Genomic DNA, 17654 nt, shown 5'->3' on the forward strand with positions numbered 1-17654 from the left:
GGAAAGATTCTATGTTTCAGTGAATAACTCACCCTGTATTGTAGCGAAACGTCTCAGATTATAGCGCAACACTTGTTGTACAACCTCTAAAGCTGCGTTTACACCAAAGTTATTAGCAAAATGTTAATAACTTAATCATTATAGATTCTATTAGATTGGACGGAACTTGACAAACACATATGTTCATCATGTGTTTGATAAGTTATGCTCAATCTAATAGCTTTGGTGTAAACGCAGCTTAACCATAGCCCCGAGTATCAAACAAATCTGGGAGATTTGCATTTTTCATGAAATCAATCATTGATTTTGACAAAAATTTAAATCGCTCAAACTCTCAGGAATGATTGTACTCAACGAGAAAAAAGTACTCAATTTTTTCATGTAATCCATGAATTAAACATCAGGAGTTAACATTTCAGGAATGATAGTAACGTTTTTATCATAATGCCTGAGTTTGTCTCTTCAAGAGTCATCATTTGGTACCAAAATCAACCAAATCTGACCATCCGTTCATATATATTGAATTTTGTTCATTAATTATTTTGTTCAATGAATTTATTTCATGATATTCAATGATTAAGATAGATCATTTACATTCGTTTCACTATCAGCATCTGTTGATTTGGGGTAATTTATGACGAATGCCGCCAGTGTGAAGTGAATTACCTTAGAGAAAATATAGCAAATGCTATAGTTTCTCCATGATACAACTAAAAAGTAAATAAATTCACAAACAGGATATGTCAAAAGCATCTTTTAATAAATAGATAGCAGTCGGGGGTTACATAGTGACGGGTGGGGAAGAGAAACCATCAACTTGCAGATGTACCACAAAACTAAAAATAATAGTACACAAAAATGCCATCATTGAATAAAATAATAAATGAAAATTTACAATAAAACTGAAGATTTAATGTGGAATATTGACGTAAATAGCAAGAAATTTTATTGGCATAGATACAAATCACAGTGTCCAAGCTTAAACGTGAACTGGGAAATGATTATTTGAATATATTGTTGCATATGATGGTGTGAAAATTAACTACAGAAAGAATAGAAACCCATACTAATAATTTGTATTAAATGATATGTGGTTACATTTTTGTATGAAGTGAGATTGTTATCATACAATCTGTGGATTTGAATATTATGTATATACACAATAAATACATTAGTATTACACTGAGTTTCTGAACAGTAAATTAATCATAATTTTATTATAAAGACCAAAAAACACTAATACATTGAATTTCAGAACAGAAAATGACTTAATGGAGAAAGGATATGTATTACATGTATTATTACACCAATATACAAATTAAAAAGCTTCTCTTCCCAAACTGAATACATAATGTAATAGCAATATATCAATATTGTAATATGCATCTATGTTGATTAAAACCGAAACTATTAAAATAAATACTGAACAAAATAGAATGAAACTAATTAGAAGATTGAAAATACATACAGAGTGATACGAAATTTTCCCGTAGCATTCGAAGTGTATCATGTATCCATTCGAAGTGTATCATGTATCAAGCTACTGAGAAAATGCCAGAACAACGGGATAAAAAATTACGGATTAGAGCAATAAAATTCATTTGACATCGACCAGTTTGTATTTATGTACGGTACTTAACCAATCGTGTACTATTTACAGTTTGATGTTTTGAAATAAATTATGAATTATACACAAAATTTGCATTGGAAAAACTAACAGCCTTTTCTTTCATCTCAATAGTATCGTATTAGCCTAAATTATTTTCATTTCAATCGAACAAATGAGTTGCTCAGAATATCTACCTCTTTACCAAGGGGACATATCGATCAAAGTGTAAAATTATTAGTGACATAAATTGGATTAAAAAATATTTTCCTGTAGTAGAAAATGATTTTAGAATCCTGAGTGAATCCTGATAATTTTGTCAAATTTTATAATAAAATAAAAACATAGTTTTGTTTTCAACACTGAAATAATCCAAGCAGTGATATTACGTAGATCACCTATAAGTCAATATTGGAAGTTTGACAACAATACATGAATTGCATGCAGTAAGTGCATTTTCTGTAAAAAATTGGGAAAATAAATGTGAGACTAATAGTGAATAAATAATCTTGTACACCATTTCATAAACCATGATCTATTTTTATTTAATTGTTCAATTCCTAACTGGTTTCTAGTTACAATTCAGATAAAACATAAAGTTATAGTGTAATAATAATGATATTACATTGAAGTACTATCAGTATTTATTTATATAGCCATATTGATCATTCAATATTAATTTTCTCCACTCAGGGTTGGAACAAAGAATTAAAATGAATTATTCGTAAAGAGTAGATATTGAGAGCAAATCATTAAACCGCACTTGCAGTATAATTTATACAATAGTTCGAACAGTACATTAGAATGTCTTTAATCTTTTTCTTTATCAGTCGTGAAACTACAACGTAAATCTATTGGACTAACATACAATTTAAACGATAACGATTTAAGCCGAGTTCAGACCAATGTTGTAACTAGATTGAAATAATATTCAACGATCAAAACTGTTTTCCGTTAAAAACAATCTAGTTTTGTTCGTGTTTAAAAATTTATCCAATTCGACTACTGAAAATTTATTGAAGGAAGACTTACAAAAAATTGTGCATTATCACTATCTCAATCAAGAGAAGCCATCAATTTTGAAAGAGGAAAAATAATTAATTTAAATGATAATTTGGATATTGTGCTTATCAAGGGACACAGCGTGAGTTTCTAATATCACAATCACTCAATTTCACCAATGAAAACTTTAAAATTTGGTTTCACTTCAATGGAAAAGTGGTAAAGACTAGAAACTAGTCAAAGATATGTGTTTAGGTTCAGTATTGCGTTCAGTTTGAATATTTGCATTGAACTGAGATACATTTTTGGAAGAGTTTTACATTATTTTATGTTCGTTCATAAGTAGATATGACAATGTCACTGTGTTTTGAGAAGAAAAAATGAACAGATTAAACTTTAATTCCAATTTGGGGTTTTGAAATACAGCTTTGGGCGGAAAAGTTGAGTTTTACCCTAACTTTGGGATAAGTTTCATTGAATGAAAAATATAATTGCTTTATTTTGATATTTTGTTTTTCTAGTGGCTTATTGTTGGATATTTATAATTTTTATGTTGTTAATGATTCATTTTAGGCACACAAATGGAAACTTATTGATAAGAAACAGAACTTTAGAAATTGATTTAAACAAAAGCAGGTCTGAACTGGAGTCTTACTATTCAATATATATTACACAATAGACGCACAAAACCGCATCTACCGTCCATTCCAAAGTGAAATGTATTTTTGATTCGAATCCTACAAAAATATTTTACGATAAAAACGACAGTCGGCTATAGACTATAAATTAATATTTATATCATAATATATAATTTACAGATTCATCTAATTCTGGCACTGACACCTCTTTCGAAAGCTCTTGTCTATAACCTAATTGTATCTCGTCTTCATCAATAATTAATTATTCGCACATCGCAATTCCTTACGCTCAAAAATAGATCCGTTCGCAAAATTATTACTATTATTCACAATTATTCAAATATATACAACTAGTGTGACTTGTTTACAACGACAAATAGTAGTAGAGTATTTTAGAAGGAAGCCTGATGCGAAAAACTCATTAAGCGACTCTGACTGACTCATAACTTAGAGGGTCACTTTATCACGTGACTCACTGATCACAGAATATTTCAATTCACTAGTAGCATCTCTGACTCTCATCTACAGCTATTTGGTCGTTTAACATTTATTGACTCTACTAACTGCATTGTCAAGGCAATGGTTCAAAGATTTCAGATTTCGGAGAAAATTGTGTGGTAGAGTGAAGCGTGAAGACCAAGCGAAATATTAGTCATTTTATCAATTATTTACCGATGATTATCAATATAAATTTCATGTTACTCAAATAAGTTATTTGATCAATGATTGATTCTGTAAAACACAATAAAACGATAAATTTTACAAAACTAAACGATACAAATTAACAGAAATTAGCTTTAATTGAACGAATATAATAATTTTGTCTGACCAGGATTGAAACTTTAAATTATTTTCCATTAGAAGCTTTAGAGAAAACAATATTGGATTCAAAAAATGTCATTATCAAATAAATAAGATCTGAAAATTCTATATGAAATAAAGTTAATATACAATTGACTTTGACAAAATAAGATAAAAATCACTGATAATTTTACCTAATTTTTTATGTTCACTGGGTCTTGATACTCTCTCCATACACAGTATGCGGCACAAACAAGAACCAATATGTGACTATGTAATCCAAACAGAATTTCCAAATTAATCAAGGATTCAAAGCTTGATTGAAGTGGGTGCATCGAGCCGAAGACTACAGAGGCGAAAATCTTTAAGGGCCGGTTTCCGAGCTCGCGATTCAGCCAAGTTCTAGACTTTAAACAGCTGAAGTTGGAAAATTGGCTTCCCAAAACGGGGCAGTTAATTGGCTTCCCAAAACGGGGCGGGGCGTAGTCGCAGTTTTAATAACAGTCGCAGTTTTTATTTTCTCATTTTCTTAATTGGAAACGTTTTTCCTTGTCGAAATTCAACATTCCAAAATAATTCAAAATAGCTGAAACTTCACACTATTTTTTCTTCATTTTATTTTGTGTTCAATTTTCTAGTTATTCGAAACTTAATTCAAACGTGACTGTAACAATGACTGCGACCACGCCCCGTTTCGGAAAGCCAATTTTCTGACTCCAGCTGATTAAAATCTAGAACTTAGCCAAATCCCAAGCTCGGAAACCGGCCCTAAATATTTATGTAGCACAAATCCCTGAACAGAATATAGTATATATCATGACACGCAAGTTGTGAGTTGAGTGATAGAACTGATTGTGCACAAAATACAATAAATTTGCTATTTATATCATTAACAATAATAATAATTAAGCACTAAATTCAACAAACTCATCAGTTATGTATTGAAATTATCAAGTGAAAGTAAAATTTTTGAGAGAAGTTAATTCTCAAATGTTTTTAATCAATATTAAATTAAGAAATTCAAGAAACGTGACCTCAGTGCCAATTTCTAATTGGTACGGTACTCACAATTTGCTCAACTTACAACCTGACTAATCATCATGAATACACCGTTCTGGCTACAAATGCTAATAATAAAACTTCTGCACAAAATGTCCAATGTGGATGAAGTGGTTGTGAAAAATTACAAAAACCCATTCTACAAACCTGAATTTTCTTCTTAATAAAATGTAGGCCTATAATCAGTAATGCATTACCATTTTCACTAGAATTAACTTTTGGAATGTAAACGATTAGCGACTAAGTAGATCGACAATGCAGTTGTGATGATGCTATTCAATAAATACAAACACTTAAAATTGATAAAAAGCTTATTACCTAAATTATATGCAATAACGATGTGTAACTGGATGGGAAGGAGATCTACACTCGACTTTGGCAGATTTGATGATTTTTTAAAAGGAAAAATTATAAAATTATTTAAAAAATTGAGTTATTTTTATCGATTTATTGAGCAGACGGCCTTCAAGTGGTTCGGATGGTTTTATTATCGATATTTTGCAATAATAATAATCTAATTTACCTGCTATCCTTGAGAAGAAAATATTTTATTGCTTCATCATGATATTATTTATGACCTGATTTTCTCACTGAGATAGATTTTACCAAAATGTCCATCAAATAGGAAAATGAATGAAATAGTTTTCAAAGTATAGATAAACATTCTCTAAGTACTTACAGTAGTTTGTGAATTTGAAAATTTTATTGATCTGCAGTCAAATTTCTAACCAAAATTTGATGCAAACCTCATTCTGTAACTGGAATTTGATTTTTTCGAACGAGCCGAAAATGGTTTATTACAAAAAAAAGATCAATAATGAGAAAATCATTGATTAGAAGATGATAGAAATTGGTAATTGAAACAAAATAATTGAATTTTATCAGAATTTCAGTATTATTTAGGCGTGTAACCATTTTCAAAACGTCAGCTCAAGTCAAAATAGGAAACCGAAGTTCTATCCAAATTTAATTTAATTTCTCTCTAAGATTATAACTAACTACCGGTCGACCAAAAATTGGGATTCAATTATTAGGTTCTTCCAAAGTCTGCTCAAGTTTTTGTTTTCTAGTCAAGAGTAATCAACAACATTTTATCCGGATTTGGTGTTTTTCTATTCCGATCTAATTGAAATTTCTCCCTCAGATTATAACTAACTTTCGGTCGACCAGAGATTGGTATTAGATTCTTCAAAAGTCTACTCAAGTTTTTGTTTTCAAGTCAAGAGTAATCAACAAAATTTTATCCGGATTTGGTGTTTTTCTATTCCGATCTAATTTTCTCCCTCAGATTATAACTAACTTTCGGTCGACCAGAGATTGGGATTAGGTTCTTCAAAAGTCTGCTCAAGTTTTTGTTTTCAAGTCAAGAGAAATCAACAAAATTTTATCCGGATTTGGTGGTCATTCTGAATGTTATTTATCATGATTGGTCAACAAAAATTGGGATCATCAGAACACAACGAGGTCTCACTGTCTACAGAAGTAAAATTCACCTACAAAAATCACTGAAAATGAAAAACAACTATGATACGCTCATCGACACTTACAAATAATAAAAGTACAGTAATAGTAGTAGTATTATTACACTAACAACAGAATTCAAAACGTGGATGGTAAAACGAGTCATAATAATTACACTAAATTTAACAATCTTTCTCTCTTATTTGGTAAACTTAAATATTATTTTACCAGCCTTATAGTTTCTCGATCGAATCGAATTTCGCCTAGATGAGAAGAGTGTGAAGAGGGGGGAGGGAGAGGGGGAGAAGCGGCGGCTGCAGCAGCGAAGAAAAGAAGACGGGTGGGGGGAGGAGAAGAGTGGGAGGAGGAGGAGGCCGTTAACTTTTGACGGCCGTTAAGCCGCTATTAACTGCTGGCTTGTAGCTGCGGCAGTGCTGCCGTTGCCGTGGTTGCAGCTACAGCTTGCATCTCTATCTCTCTCACTCCGTTTGCACTCAAAAGTGTCTCGTCGATCAGCTTCGCTATCTTCTCTTTGTCAGCCTGTAACACAGACAACAGGTTCAAATGTTAGTGAAATCTAAAAATATTAACAGTAAAGTAAAATCAGCTATCAACTGAAATTGGAACGTTCATCAACCAGGGTGTTGGAGTGCGAACAGAACGAGTAAGTCGCGGAGAGGATCGATGCCGCTAAACAGCTGAGCAATTATAAAAACATTTGGAGTCATTGATATAAATATAACCATAGAGAAATAATAGCGTAAGTAGATATCCCACGGTATAGGGAATTTATGTCGCAACTTTTGCTGTTATCTCAAGCCGATTACTGTCGATTATTGTCAGTTTTTACTGTTTTGTTGGGGTGAGAGTGTATGAACACCACAATTTGAGAGACTACCAGCGTCACACAGCTGCATGGGAAAAAACGACGTGAACTATCGGCTTGGGATAACAGTAAAAGTTGCGACATAAACGCCCTATACCATGGGATATCTACTTACGCTATTGTTTCTCTATGATATAACCATAGAGGAAAGATAGTATAAGAGATATCCCCTGGTATTATAGGTCGTTTATATTCCAAATTTCAACCCGATATTTTGTTAACTCAAGCCGATTACTGTCGACTGCTGTCTATTATTTCTGTTTTGGCCGAGTGAGAGTGTAACAGTATGAGAGACTACCAGCGTCACATAGCTTCCCGAAAAAACTACAAGGACTAACGGTAAAATTTGAAACGAAAAACCCTATACTATGAGATATCTTCTTATGCTATATTTTCTCTATACTATAACATGAATAAATACAGAGGGTCGTTAGCGAGCTGAAATCTACATATCAACCCGACTGTTCTGTTTGTAGCCTTAGATCGCAGTCTAGTTTCATTGGAAATGGAAAAGGAAATGCAATAAGCTCATAAGATGGAATAAAGGACAGGTATGATGATTAAAATGATACAACAAAGAAGAAATATGTAGAGACAGAGATGTAAACAGAAGTATATCAACACAGATTGGTTACCACGGATATTACAGATCCTGCGACGACACGACATTAGGCCAATCAGAGGACATTCTGGGTGTCGTGCGTCGAAAAATCGTTTTGTGTGTAAAAGGCCTTTAGCAATAGAATAGAATAGAATGACTGCCTTTATTTTATACCTGGAAGGGCGATATTAAGCACTGATATTATTTACATTATCATAGATGTTAATAAGTACTGTTGATGTGACACATACAAAGTATTTTAAATGTAGTACAGTGCTGTGCAGAGGAAACGCATGTTTTTCGAATAGCCAGTACTCGTCAACGGGAGAGGGCATTGCCCTGGAACGAATGTTGGCCGACGACCCATACTATGCCATTTCAGTTGCTATAACCGTTGGAACGTACAACATCGTGTGTTCGCTGTTAAATAGTTTTTTTAGAAACAATGAATCTGTAGTCACAGTGCAACGCTTTTTCGTCGATATTTTAGAGTTGGGCGTCGAGGTGCAATGCTCGATCGAAATACTGTACTCCGATGGGTTGCAGCGTTTAGGAGTACTAGTTCTGTGATGAAAAAGAAACCACCTGGTCTTCCCCGTTGCCCGGAAAGTGTAGACCGAGTCAGAACGGCATTTGTTACTAGTCCTAGACGATCGACTCGACGACACTGACTCGGTCTATATTTTCAGGAGTACTGACTGAACGGGAAAGACCAGGTGGTTTCTTTTTCATCAGAGAACTAGTACTCCTAAACGCTGCAACCCATCGGAGTAAAGTATTTCAATCGGGCATTGCACCTCGACGACTAACTCTAAAATATTGACGGAAAAGCGTTGCATTGTGACTACAGATTCATTGTTTCTAAAAAAACTGCTCAACAGCGAACACACGATGTTGTATGTTCCAACGCTCATAGCAACTGAAATGGCATAGTATGGGCCGTCTGCCAACATTCGTTCCAGGGCAATACCCTCTCCCGTTGACGAGTACTGGTTGTTCGAAAAACATGTGTTTCCTCTGCACAACCTTGTATTATTGCTAGGAAAAAACTTTGAAGAACATAATAAGATGAACTATCTACAAGACAATAGCAAATGGAAGAACATGAAATCATTCAACTTGGGTTAGAATTGAAAGGTTTATAGTAGTATTGATGTTAGGGTATGATCACATTAGATGCGCGTATGTGGAAGTGCACGTGATATCATGCAGGACCACGCTGGCAGATGAGATACAAAATTTTAATATGGAAAGAGCGATAGCAACACCATATAGAAACAATAGCATAAGTAGATATCCCATGGTATAGGGCGTTTATGTCGCAACTTTTACTGTTATCTCAACCCGATTACTGTCGATTTTTACTGTTTTATTAGGGTGAGAGTGTATGAACGGCACTATATGAGAGACTACCAGCGTCATAAAGCTTCACGGGAAAGAACTACGTGGACTATCGGCTTGAGATAACAGTAAAAGTTGCGACATAAACGCCCTATACCATGGGATATCTACTTACGCTATTGTTTCTCTATGGTTAACACTCATACTGCACGCGTGCACTTGCTGGTAGCGTTCAGTGTGAGCAGGTACAGGCAAGTCACAACCTGTTTCAATGGCTCTTTCCAGATTTTGCTTTTCATCTGCGCGCCTGGTCATGCTAGATTTCACATGTACTTGCACATACGTGTATCCAATGTGATCCATATTCTTAGATTCCACTTGAATGTAATAAAAAAATATATCAACACAAATTGGAAATCACGGATATTACAGATATCTACACATGTATATATTAACACATATTACACATTAAACACAACACTCAGCACATCAACGCAAAAGTATTGGTGTTATCACACGTGTTCTCAGACTAACGAATTATCAGGAAAAATCTAAGTATATTAGATTCGTACTTGCTAATTATACACACAATAAACATGAGAAGTGAGAGATTTATGTATTTAAATAGTTGGATGTTAGAGATATGTAATGAGCAAAAATTGTAAATTCTATATAATGGTAAATAATAAGCAACACAAACAACACAAACAACACAAACTTCTTCTAATTATTTATAATGTTTCTTCAAAGGAAAGCGGGAGCCAAAGTAATATATCGAATCAAACTAAATCAGATTTACAAATGTTGATGAAAAAAAATCAACATTTCAAGAAGTAAATTTCAACTGGAGTCAGAAACCTTAACCTTCCGGCAGTCGCGCTCTTGTAATAAGTAAAACAGTGTCAGTTTTTTCCTGCACAAAACTATTGAATGGGGTGGTGTCAGTGAATGAGTCACCTATGCATTCCAAAACTTTCCCCCCATCACTCCACTGAGTTGCAGTATCAACCAAACATTGGTTCAGTCTTTAGGTGCCATTTAGTCGCGACAGTGCATAATTCGCACTGTACATAAGATAGGGAAAGACTGTATACGGGGATTGTAAACGAATCAATAACACAGAATTGATGGCTTTGCTTGATGTACCTTATTAGGCTATGAAATGATAATCTTCCAAATGTTCATAGGCGTAAAATAATCCAAGAACATGGAAAAAGTAATTATACAATTAATAAATATGTTTTGACAGTAAACAGAGTACATAACACTTGGAAAATTGGATGTTGTACAAAATACAACAAGCGACTGCTCGTGTGATTGAGTAGGGCGCGACTACCGGAAGGCTAAGAAAAAATACACAATTTCTATTATGTAAAAGAACGTCTGGTAAATCTGACTCCCCCAAATGCAATTAGCTAAAAGAAATAAATATGGAATAAAGGACTGAAGAACCAAATGCAATAAGCTAGAATAAATAATTTGAAATAAAGGACAGAATTGATTATTAATGTGGTGAGAAAATAATTGATTATTAATATCTAAATACAACTCTCAACACGTTGAGTAGGTAATATGGAGAGACAAAGTTGTACAACAAATAGTTATTAATATACAATAAAAAAATTACACCACTTCTTCAAGACTCGACCTATTCTTTTTAAAATTTCCAATCACGACAATACGAATTAGTTCTGTGAATATAATAACTATAATTCTTTTTTCAATTTCTACCCTAATTGTAATTTCAAACTTATTTCAATGATGCCGTGACGTGAAACGGAAATATATATTATTTTTTCAATTTCTACCTCAATTGTAATTTCTAAATTATTTCAATGATGACAAGCCTTAAAATGGAAATACAGCAAGCTGATGTATAAATAAATTAATTAATAAATAAGTTTGACACACAATAGATGCACATATAGGTACCGATATACGATAACACAGAATAACATCAATAATTAACTATAATAATTACAGTTACGTATAGTAATTACAGTTATAATTACAGTTGTAATTACAGTTACAATATTAATATTATTATTTACACCATATATAAATGATTGTAACAGCATATTATACACATGATTTGAAAAGATTGAATGGAGTTTGTTACCTCATTAATGAATCCGAAGTGCACCAGCTCCTGAGCGAGAGCCAAGGATGTGTCAATGTCACTCACATAACAGGTCAGCTGGCGATTCATTTTGTCGTCCATTCTCAACAATATCGTCATCTGAAATCAGATTAATTGACAAATAAATGAAGAGGTTACCGATTATTTTTACAAAAGCATCATTATTGAGGTACGGCAACCTGAAGTTATGCAGCATAAAAGCTGTAGATTCCAGTGAAAATCACTTGACAATACGGGCCAGACCACATTGAGCGTTTTTTAGGCGACATCCAAAGCTTCCTCCCTGCCGACTCTGAAAATGCCTGAGAATCTCTTAAAATGGTCTGGCCCTAAGGCTGGGGTACACCGGTTAGTCAAGATAAGACTAGTCACGTTTAGTCATAATACTTCACATAGTTGCTTATGAAGACTTGTCTAATTGAAAGGCTAATCTGAGTGAGTGGCGTCATAAGCAACAATGTGAAGTATTGTGACTAAACGTGTCTGATCATGTCTTGTCTTGTGTTGACTAACTGGTGTGCGCCTAGCCTAAATGTTGCAAAAAATAAAATTGAATTTATTTACACCCCAAGACAAGGAAAACAATTCAAAACAGAGAAAAATAGCATGGAATTGACAATAAATAATTGTGGTACAGAAAAGGAAATGGAATCGGCCATTTCTGTTTGCATTGGATCATTTGTTTATATAATACAGTAGTCGCGTGACATCTCCACTTCAGTGTGAATTGTGCCTTGAGAAGCAGCACGCATCCAATACGTATTCTGGAATACGGCTGGAGGTGGAGAACTACTGGCATAAGTGAAACACTTGTTCACCAGTAGGAGTAGAGACTATTTCTAAATCTTAAGCTAATAATTTAAAATGGAATCTTTTATGCAAACAATGGAAAGTATATTCAAAATAAATGCTATCAATTGTGAATTAATCCTGACAATAATATTACCTACACATCCATACAATCTTGTGTCACTTATTATGCCAAGTGCCAAATTCCTATAGAACAGAAATTTAATAGTCGATGCGTTTCACAACTATTGAAACCGATTTTTATGTGAAATTTATCAAGATATTATTTAGAGGAATATGATGAAGAGGAATTATTCATTATTTGAATAGCTGATAACATTTCTAAACTTACATAATAATGATATATTTCGACAGCCAAGCTGCCTTCAATCTTGAAAACTGGACGTTAAGTCAACAACATTGAAGTTCACTCCAGTCTTCATGATTGAAGAAGTAGAAATATCTCGTAAGTTAATTATGTAAACTCAGAAATGTTTTCTGTTATTATCAAATGTATTATTCGACTAATAACGGTATTATTATAAAGCTCAATTGTCTTTAATTACATGTTATATTATATACACCGTGTACAACAGAGGTTTACAAGTTAAATTTTATATTACGTGCCCATTCATGCACCGAACTTTTTTCAAATCTCACACAGTTCACAAAGTAGGTTCTAGAATTATTCTGGGAAAATTTCAGTTTAGAAACAAAATGGCGGCATATTGAACATTTTAATGAATTGGTAAAATTTTCAAAATGCTGCCATTTTGTTTCTACGAAGGTTAGGGAGCTGAAATTTTCCCAGAATATTTCAAGAACCTACTTTGTAAACTGTGTAAAATTTGAAAAAGTTCGGTGTATGAATGGGCACGTAAAATAGAAAAAACTAAAATAAAACATTATAGAATTTAAAAAAAACTATTTTTTTATCCTATTATTATTAAGCGAGCAATTTCTGTATGTCTGTTTATATTTTTATATCTGGTTATTTATGTTCAACGGATCTCGAAAACGGCTCTAACGATTTTCACGAAATTTGGAACATAGTAGGTTTATGATATAAAAATTCGATTGCACTATGTCTCATCCCTGGGAAAACTCGTTGAAGGACATTAAAAGGATAATTCATCCTTGGAAAAACAGATGTCTGTATAATTTCGTCATCTATCGATAACAGAAGATGCGTGTGCCTGTGAGATTAGCTGTGTAATCATTCAATCAGCTTACCGTATCTCGCGAGAAATATCTAGAACTTTTATCAAAATAATCGATTTGTTGACATGACATGGTTTATCACTCTGAATTAGAGTATATCACATTATTCAAAGTTAATCATTATTTTACAGTTTTAAGTGATTAGTGAGTGTTATTTTGTTATTCAATTTGGTTTGTAAACAATCTAAATTATAACTTTTCTGTTTTTAAATATTTTTGACTCAAAATTGGACCTGAATTGAAATGTATGAAACATAACCTACTTTTTGGACCATTTATAGTCTATAAATCAAAATTCGGGGAAGAAACAGTTTTGGACTGAGCCTGTTTTTCCTTCCCCATTCTTTTTGAAGAATTGTGTTCTGTTTATCAATAGATAAATAACGAGCGAAGCTCGGTGCCCCGATATTATATTAATTTAACGTGTAAACCTCTTTGTGAGACACGGTGTACATGTATAGACTCGACTTATGTTTAATACGAGTTTTTGTTTGAAAATAATGTATGAATATAGTTTGTGAACGTACGACGAGCTCTTGACAAGCCTGCTCCTTGGGCTTGACGTTGCACATCATGTTGACGACTCGGCGAGCCTCGATGTCGAGTGGCTCGGGTGTCACCGACTTCACCGACTCGGTCATCTCGGGCGAGGCGGCGCGGGGTCGCGGGGGTGGCGGCTTCTTAGCGCGGTACGCTGTCAGAGGGTAAATGCCGAATCTACAACACAACAAATCCAAAATTCATTCATTTTTTCATTTAAGAACACGTAATTATTTATTATTGAGACATACATATGAAAGCACCAGGAATGAAATCCCATAATTGCTCTCTCAACACAATTAAATGAAAATTTGTGTACATAATATCATAGAAAAAAGATAGCATGAGAAGATATACCATGGTATAGGTCGTTTATCTTCCAAATCTCAAACAGATTTTTTTGTTGAACTCAAGCCGACTGCTGTTTATTATTAATATTTTGACCGGGTGTAAGAACGGTATGAGGGACTACCAGTGTTACGAAGCTTCATGAAAAATAACTACTAGGACTATCGGCTTGAGTCACTTGAATCAACAAAACTTGAAGAATGTTCTACATTGGTATAGTGAATTCAAGTTTCTGTTGTCTTCAAGTTTGCAAAATACATTCATTTTGCACAAACGTCAAGAAAGCTTGACTAATGTAAACGCCCCTATAGCTTGTATCATTCATTGAATGGCAGAAGACTTGTTAGATTACCTTTTAAAAGTTAGGGATGGGGTCAGATTATGGTACTCCTTTATTTTCACTAGGTAATTTTATGGGCAACAACAGTTCAATAGAAAGAAAGCAGCTCTTAGTAGGTAATTTAAGCATTAAATTTCACCAATTATAGAAATTTTCTAGAATTTGTAAAATTACAAATAGTTCAACAGTTAGGCCCGCCGCATAGTAGACCCACGCTAATCCACGAAAAGCAACCGACGCCGTGGGATGTTTCGTAAACCATTGCTATAGATTTATTCATAATAAATTAGCTGACAAGTGGATTATTCATTGCATGTATTACACAGATGTCTGGAGAAGCCTAGCAATGGTTTACAAAACATCCCACGGCGTGGGTTGCTTTTCGTGGATTAGCGTGGGTCTACTTTGCGACGGGCCTTAGGGTATGAACAGAACGGTCGAGTCGATAGTATGTAGATTTCAGCTCGCTAGCGTTCTTCTATACCTATATCAATGATTCCAAATCTTTTCTTCATTGAACAGCTGCTTAGTGGCATCAATCTTCACCGCGACTTACTCGTTCTGTTCGCACCTTTACTGTCAGTGAATAATGTGAACGTTTCAATATTTGGACAAATTAAATATAGAAATGAAAAATACTTCAACAATTTACTAAAATTTGATAAATAATTGTAGAATTGAAGAATGACTCACTTGACATCTTCGACGAATTTTTCCAGTTTCTCAGAGACAGGGATGTCGGACATTCGCATCTGTACAACTGGTATGCCGTTCTTGATTATTTCGGCTACAACCACATCCGGTCCAAACTGCTTCTGAACCACCTGCTCAATTATTGACTCCGAAATGTTCGCTGCAAAATCAACACAAAAATATAACAACAACTTGAAAAACTAAAAAGAAATTACTATGGAGCTACTACTGATAATCTACTAATATCTATGGAGCTTAGAGCTACTACTAATCCTCGAAAAAATACATCACAAAAGAACAAACATCATGAAAATTTACAAATATAAAGCTGCGTACAGACTTGGAACCCATGAACAGGCGCATTTTAGGTTTTATCAGCTGATTGAATCAGTATTTGTACAGAAAAAAGGTACCGATATAATAAGAGCAGCATCAGCTGATGAAAAGTGAACTGCGCGTGTTTGTGGCACTCAAGTCTGTACGCACGTTTAGGGTGGCCACCAACGACAGACAAGTAGTGTATTGAACATGTTTGTACACACATTTCATCATACATTGTTGCGTCATCTCAGCGAAAGGCTTCCAACAAAATCTTTTGAGGTTATCTTCAATTTTTTGTTATAGTTTATCCGCTGCTCTATTTGAGGTAAAATTATTTTTTTATCATTGTAATTTGTAATTTTCCGATGGTTTATTCATTGATGTTGATTGTTTATTTTATATTAGAAGCGGCGGTCGAACAGCTGTTTTTTGTTTGAAGCTACTCGCTGATGAAACGTCATGCATGACAAGCATGTGTGCAGCCTACACACATTTTCAATACACCATGAGGATGAAGATTCTTTCATTTTCTATACATGTGAATTCAATGGAGTCCCCAGTATATTGACTAGGAAGAACATTTAAATTATTGGGGAAGAATAAACAGGCTCATCAGTTCTTTTCCCAAATTTTGATATTCGTTCCAAAATTTGGGTTCACTACTTGATCAATTTGAGTCCAAGAATACATGAACTTGTGATTAACACAAATATAAATTGGCAACAACTTTTAATAAAAAGGCACTATTTCTATTAGTGTTTTTCATAATGGATAAATATCACATCATACACAACACAAGTGTAAGGCTCAACTCACACTACCTCGACTCAAATCGTAAGACTTCAGTCGAAGATGATCCAGTCTCACGTCTTACGACTTTTTTACTCATTGTTACTACTTCAGTTTCATACTACTCCATTGTCTAACCTTACTTTATAAGAAATATAAGATCTAATTTGTCACTATTTAGCATGTAACAAATTTTATGATAATTATTATGAATAAATTGTCTCATCTTTCTTATTATTGGCTTATCTAAAATGATAAAACATCACTTTCATAAAACATAACCTCACTTTCATTAAAAATGCACGGTACTACGCAACTCAAGTCGAGGCTCGACCAACATGTCGAGTCGACGCTCGACTCAGTCTCACAGTCGTGAGGTCGCGGAGACTAGAATCGACTGGTCTGAGTGTCACCATTTGAAAACACATGCTGCCTCGAGAAGGGACTAGAGTCGCAGCCTCTTCTCGACTTGAGTCGCGTAAGTGTGGAGTTGAGCCTAACACAAACTTGCTTTGAAGTGTTGGGTAAGGTTAGGTTACCTGCACTGTTGACAAGCGTGTGTGCAGGGAGTAGCTTGGGCGGATTAGCTTAGGTTAGATTGAATTTGTTTAGGTTAGGTTACTTGCATTTTTGTTAAGCGTGTTTAGGTTAGGTTTGGTTAGGTTAGGTTGGGTTACCTGCACTGTTGACAAGCACGTGGGCAGCGAGCAGCTTGAGCGGGTGCACCTCGAAGAGCAGCGGATGGAAGAGCAGGTCGTGGGCGGGTGGCCTGAGGGCGGGGTCCTGCGCCAGACACTTGCGCACAAAGTCCTTCTGGCAGGGCTCGTCGAGGCTGTCGATTGTGCGTTGCACGTGCTCCTCCGTCACCAGCGTGCCCGAGTCGCCGTTGCCCTACAACCATGAATTACAACATTCTTTAAATATTGATTCATAGGTAACTAAAAATCGATTTATGAATAATCGATATTTCTGAACTGATATCACCACATTTTTCAAGATATCACATCTTCTTCTTACAGCTCAATCGTTTGATTGGTTGGCAGCTTTCCATCTAAATCTGTCCATTGCCACTCTCTTC

General features: G+C 34.4%; 1 protein-coding gene across 1 annotated transcript in view; it reads right to left on the minus strand.

Annotated features, from left to right (window-relative positions):
* Window positions 1–739: 739 nt before the first annotated feature.
* Window positions 740–17654, minus strand: part of LOC111048550 (nuclear receptor-binding protein homolog) — a 210586-nt gene continuing 193671 nt past the window's right edge. Inside the window, exons 7-11 of the mRNA XM_039436097.1 lie at window positions 17254–17467; window positions 15467–15626; window positions 14073–14262; window positions 11515–11634; window positions 740–7107 (exon numbers count right to left, since the gene is read on the minus strand). Of these exons, the coding sequence (XP_039292031.1) occupies window positions 6973–7107; window positions 11515–11634; window positions 14073–14262; window positions 15467–15626; window positions 17254–17467 (819 nt within the window). The 3' untranslated portion in view covers window positions 740–6972. The remainder of the gene's footprint in view (window positions 7108–11514; window positions 11635–14072; window positions 14263–15466; window positions 15627–17253; window positions 17468–17654) is intronic.

This window comes from Nilaparvata lugens, chromosome 10 (assembly GCF_014356525.2).
Source record: "Nilaparvata lugens isolate BPH chromosome 10, ASM1435652v1, whole genome shotgun sequence".
NCBI classification, from domain to species: Eukaryota; Metazoa; Arthropoda; class Insecta; order Hemiptera; family Delphacidae; genus Nilaparvata; species Nilaparvata lugens.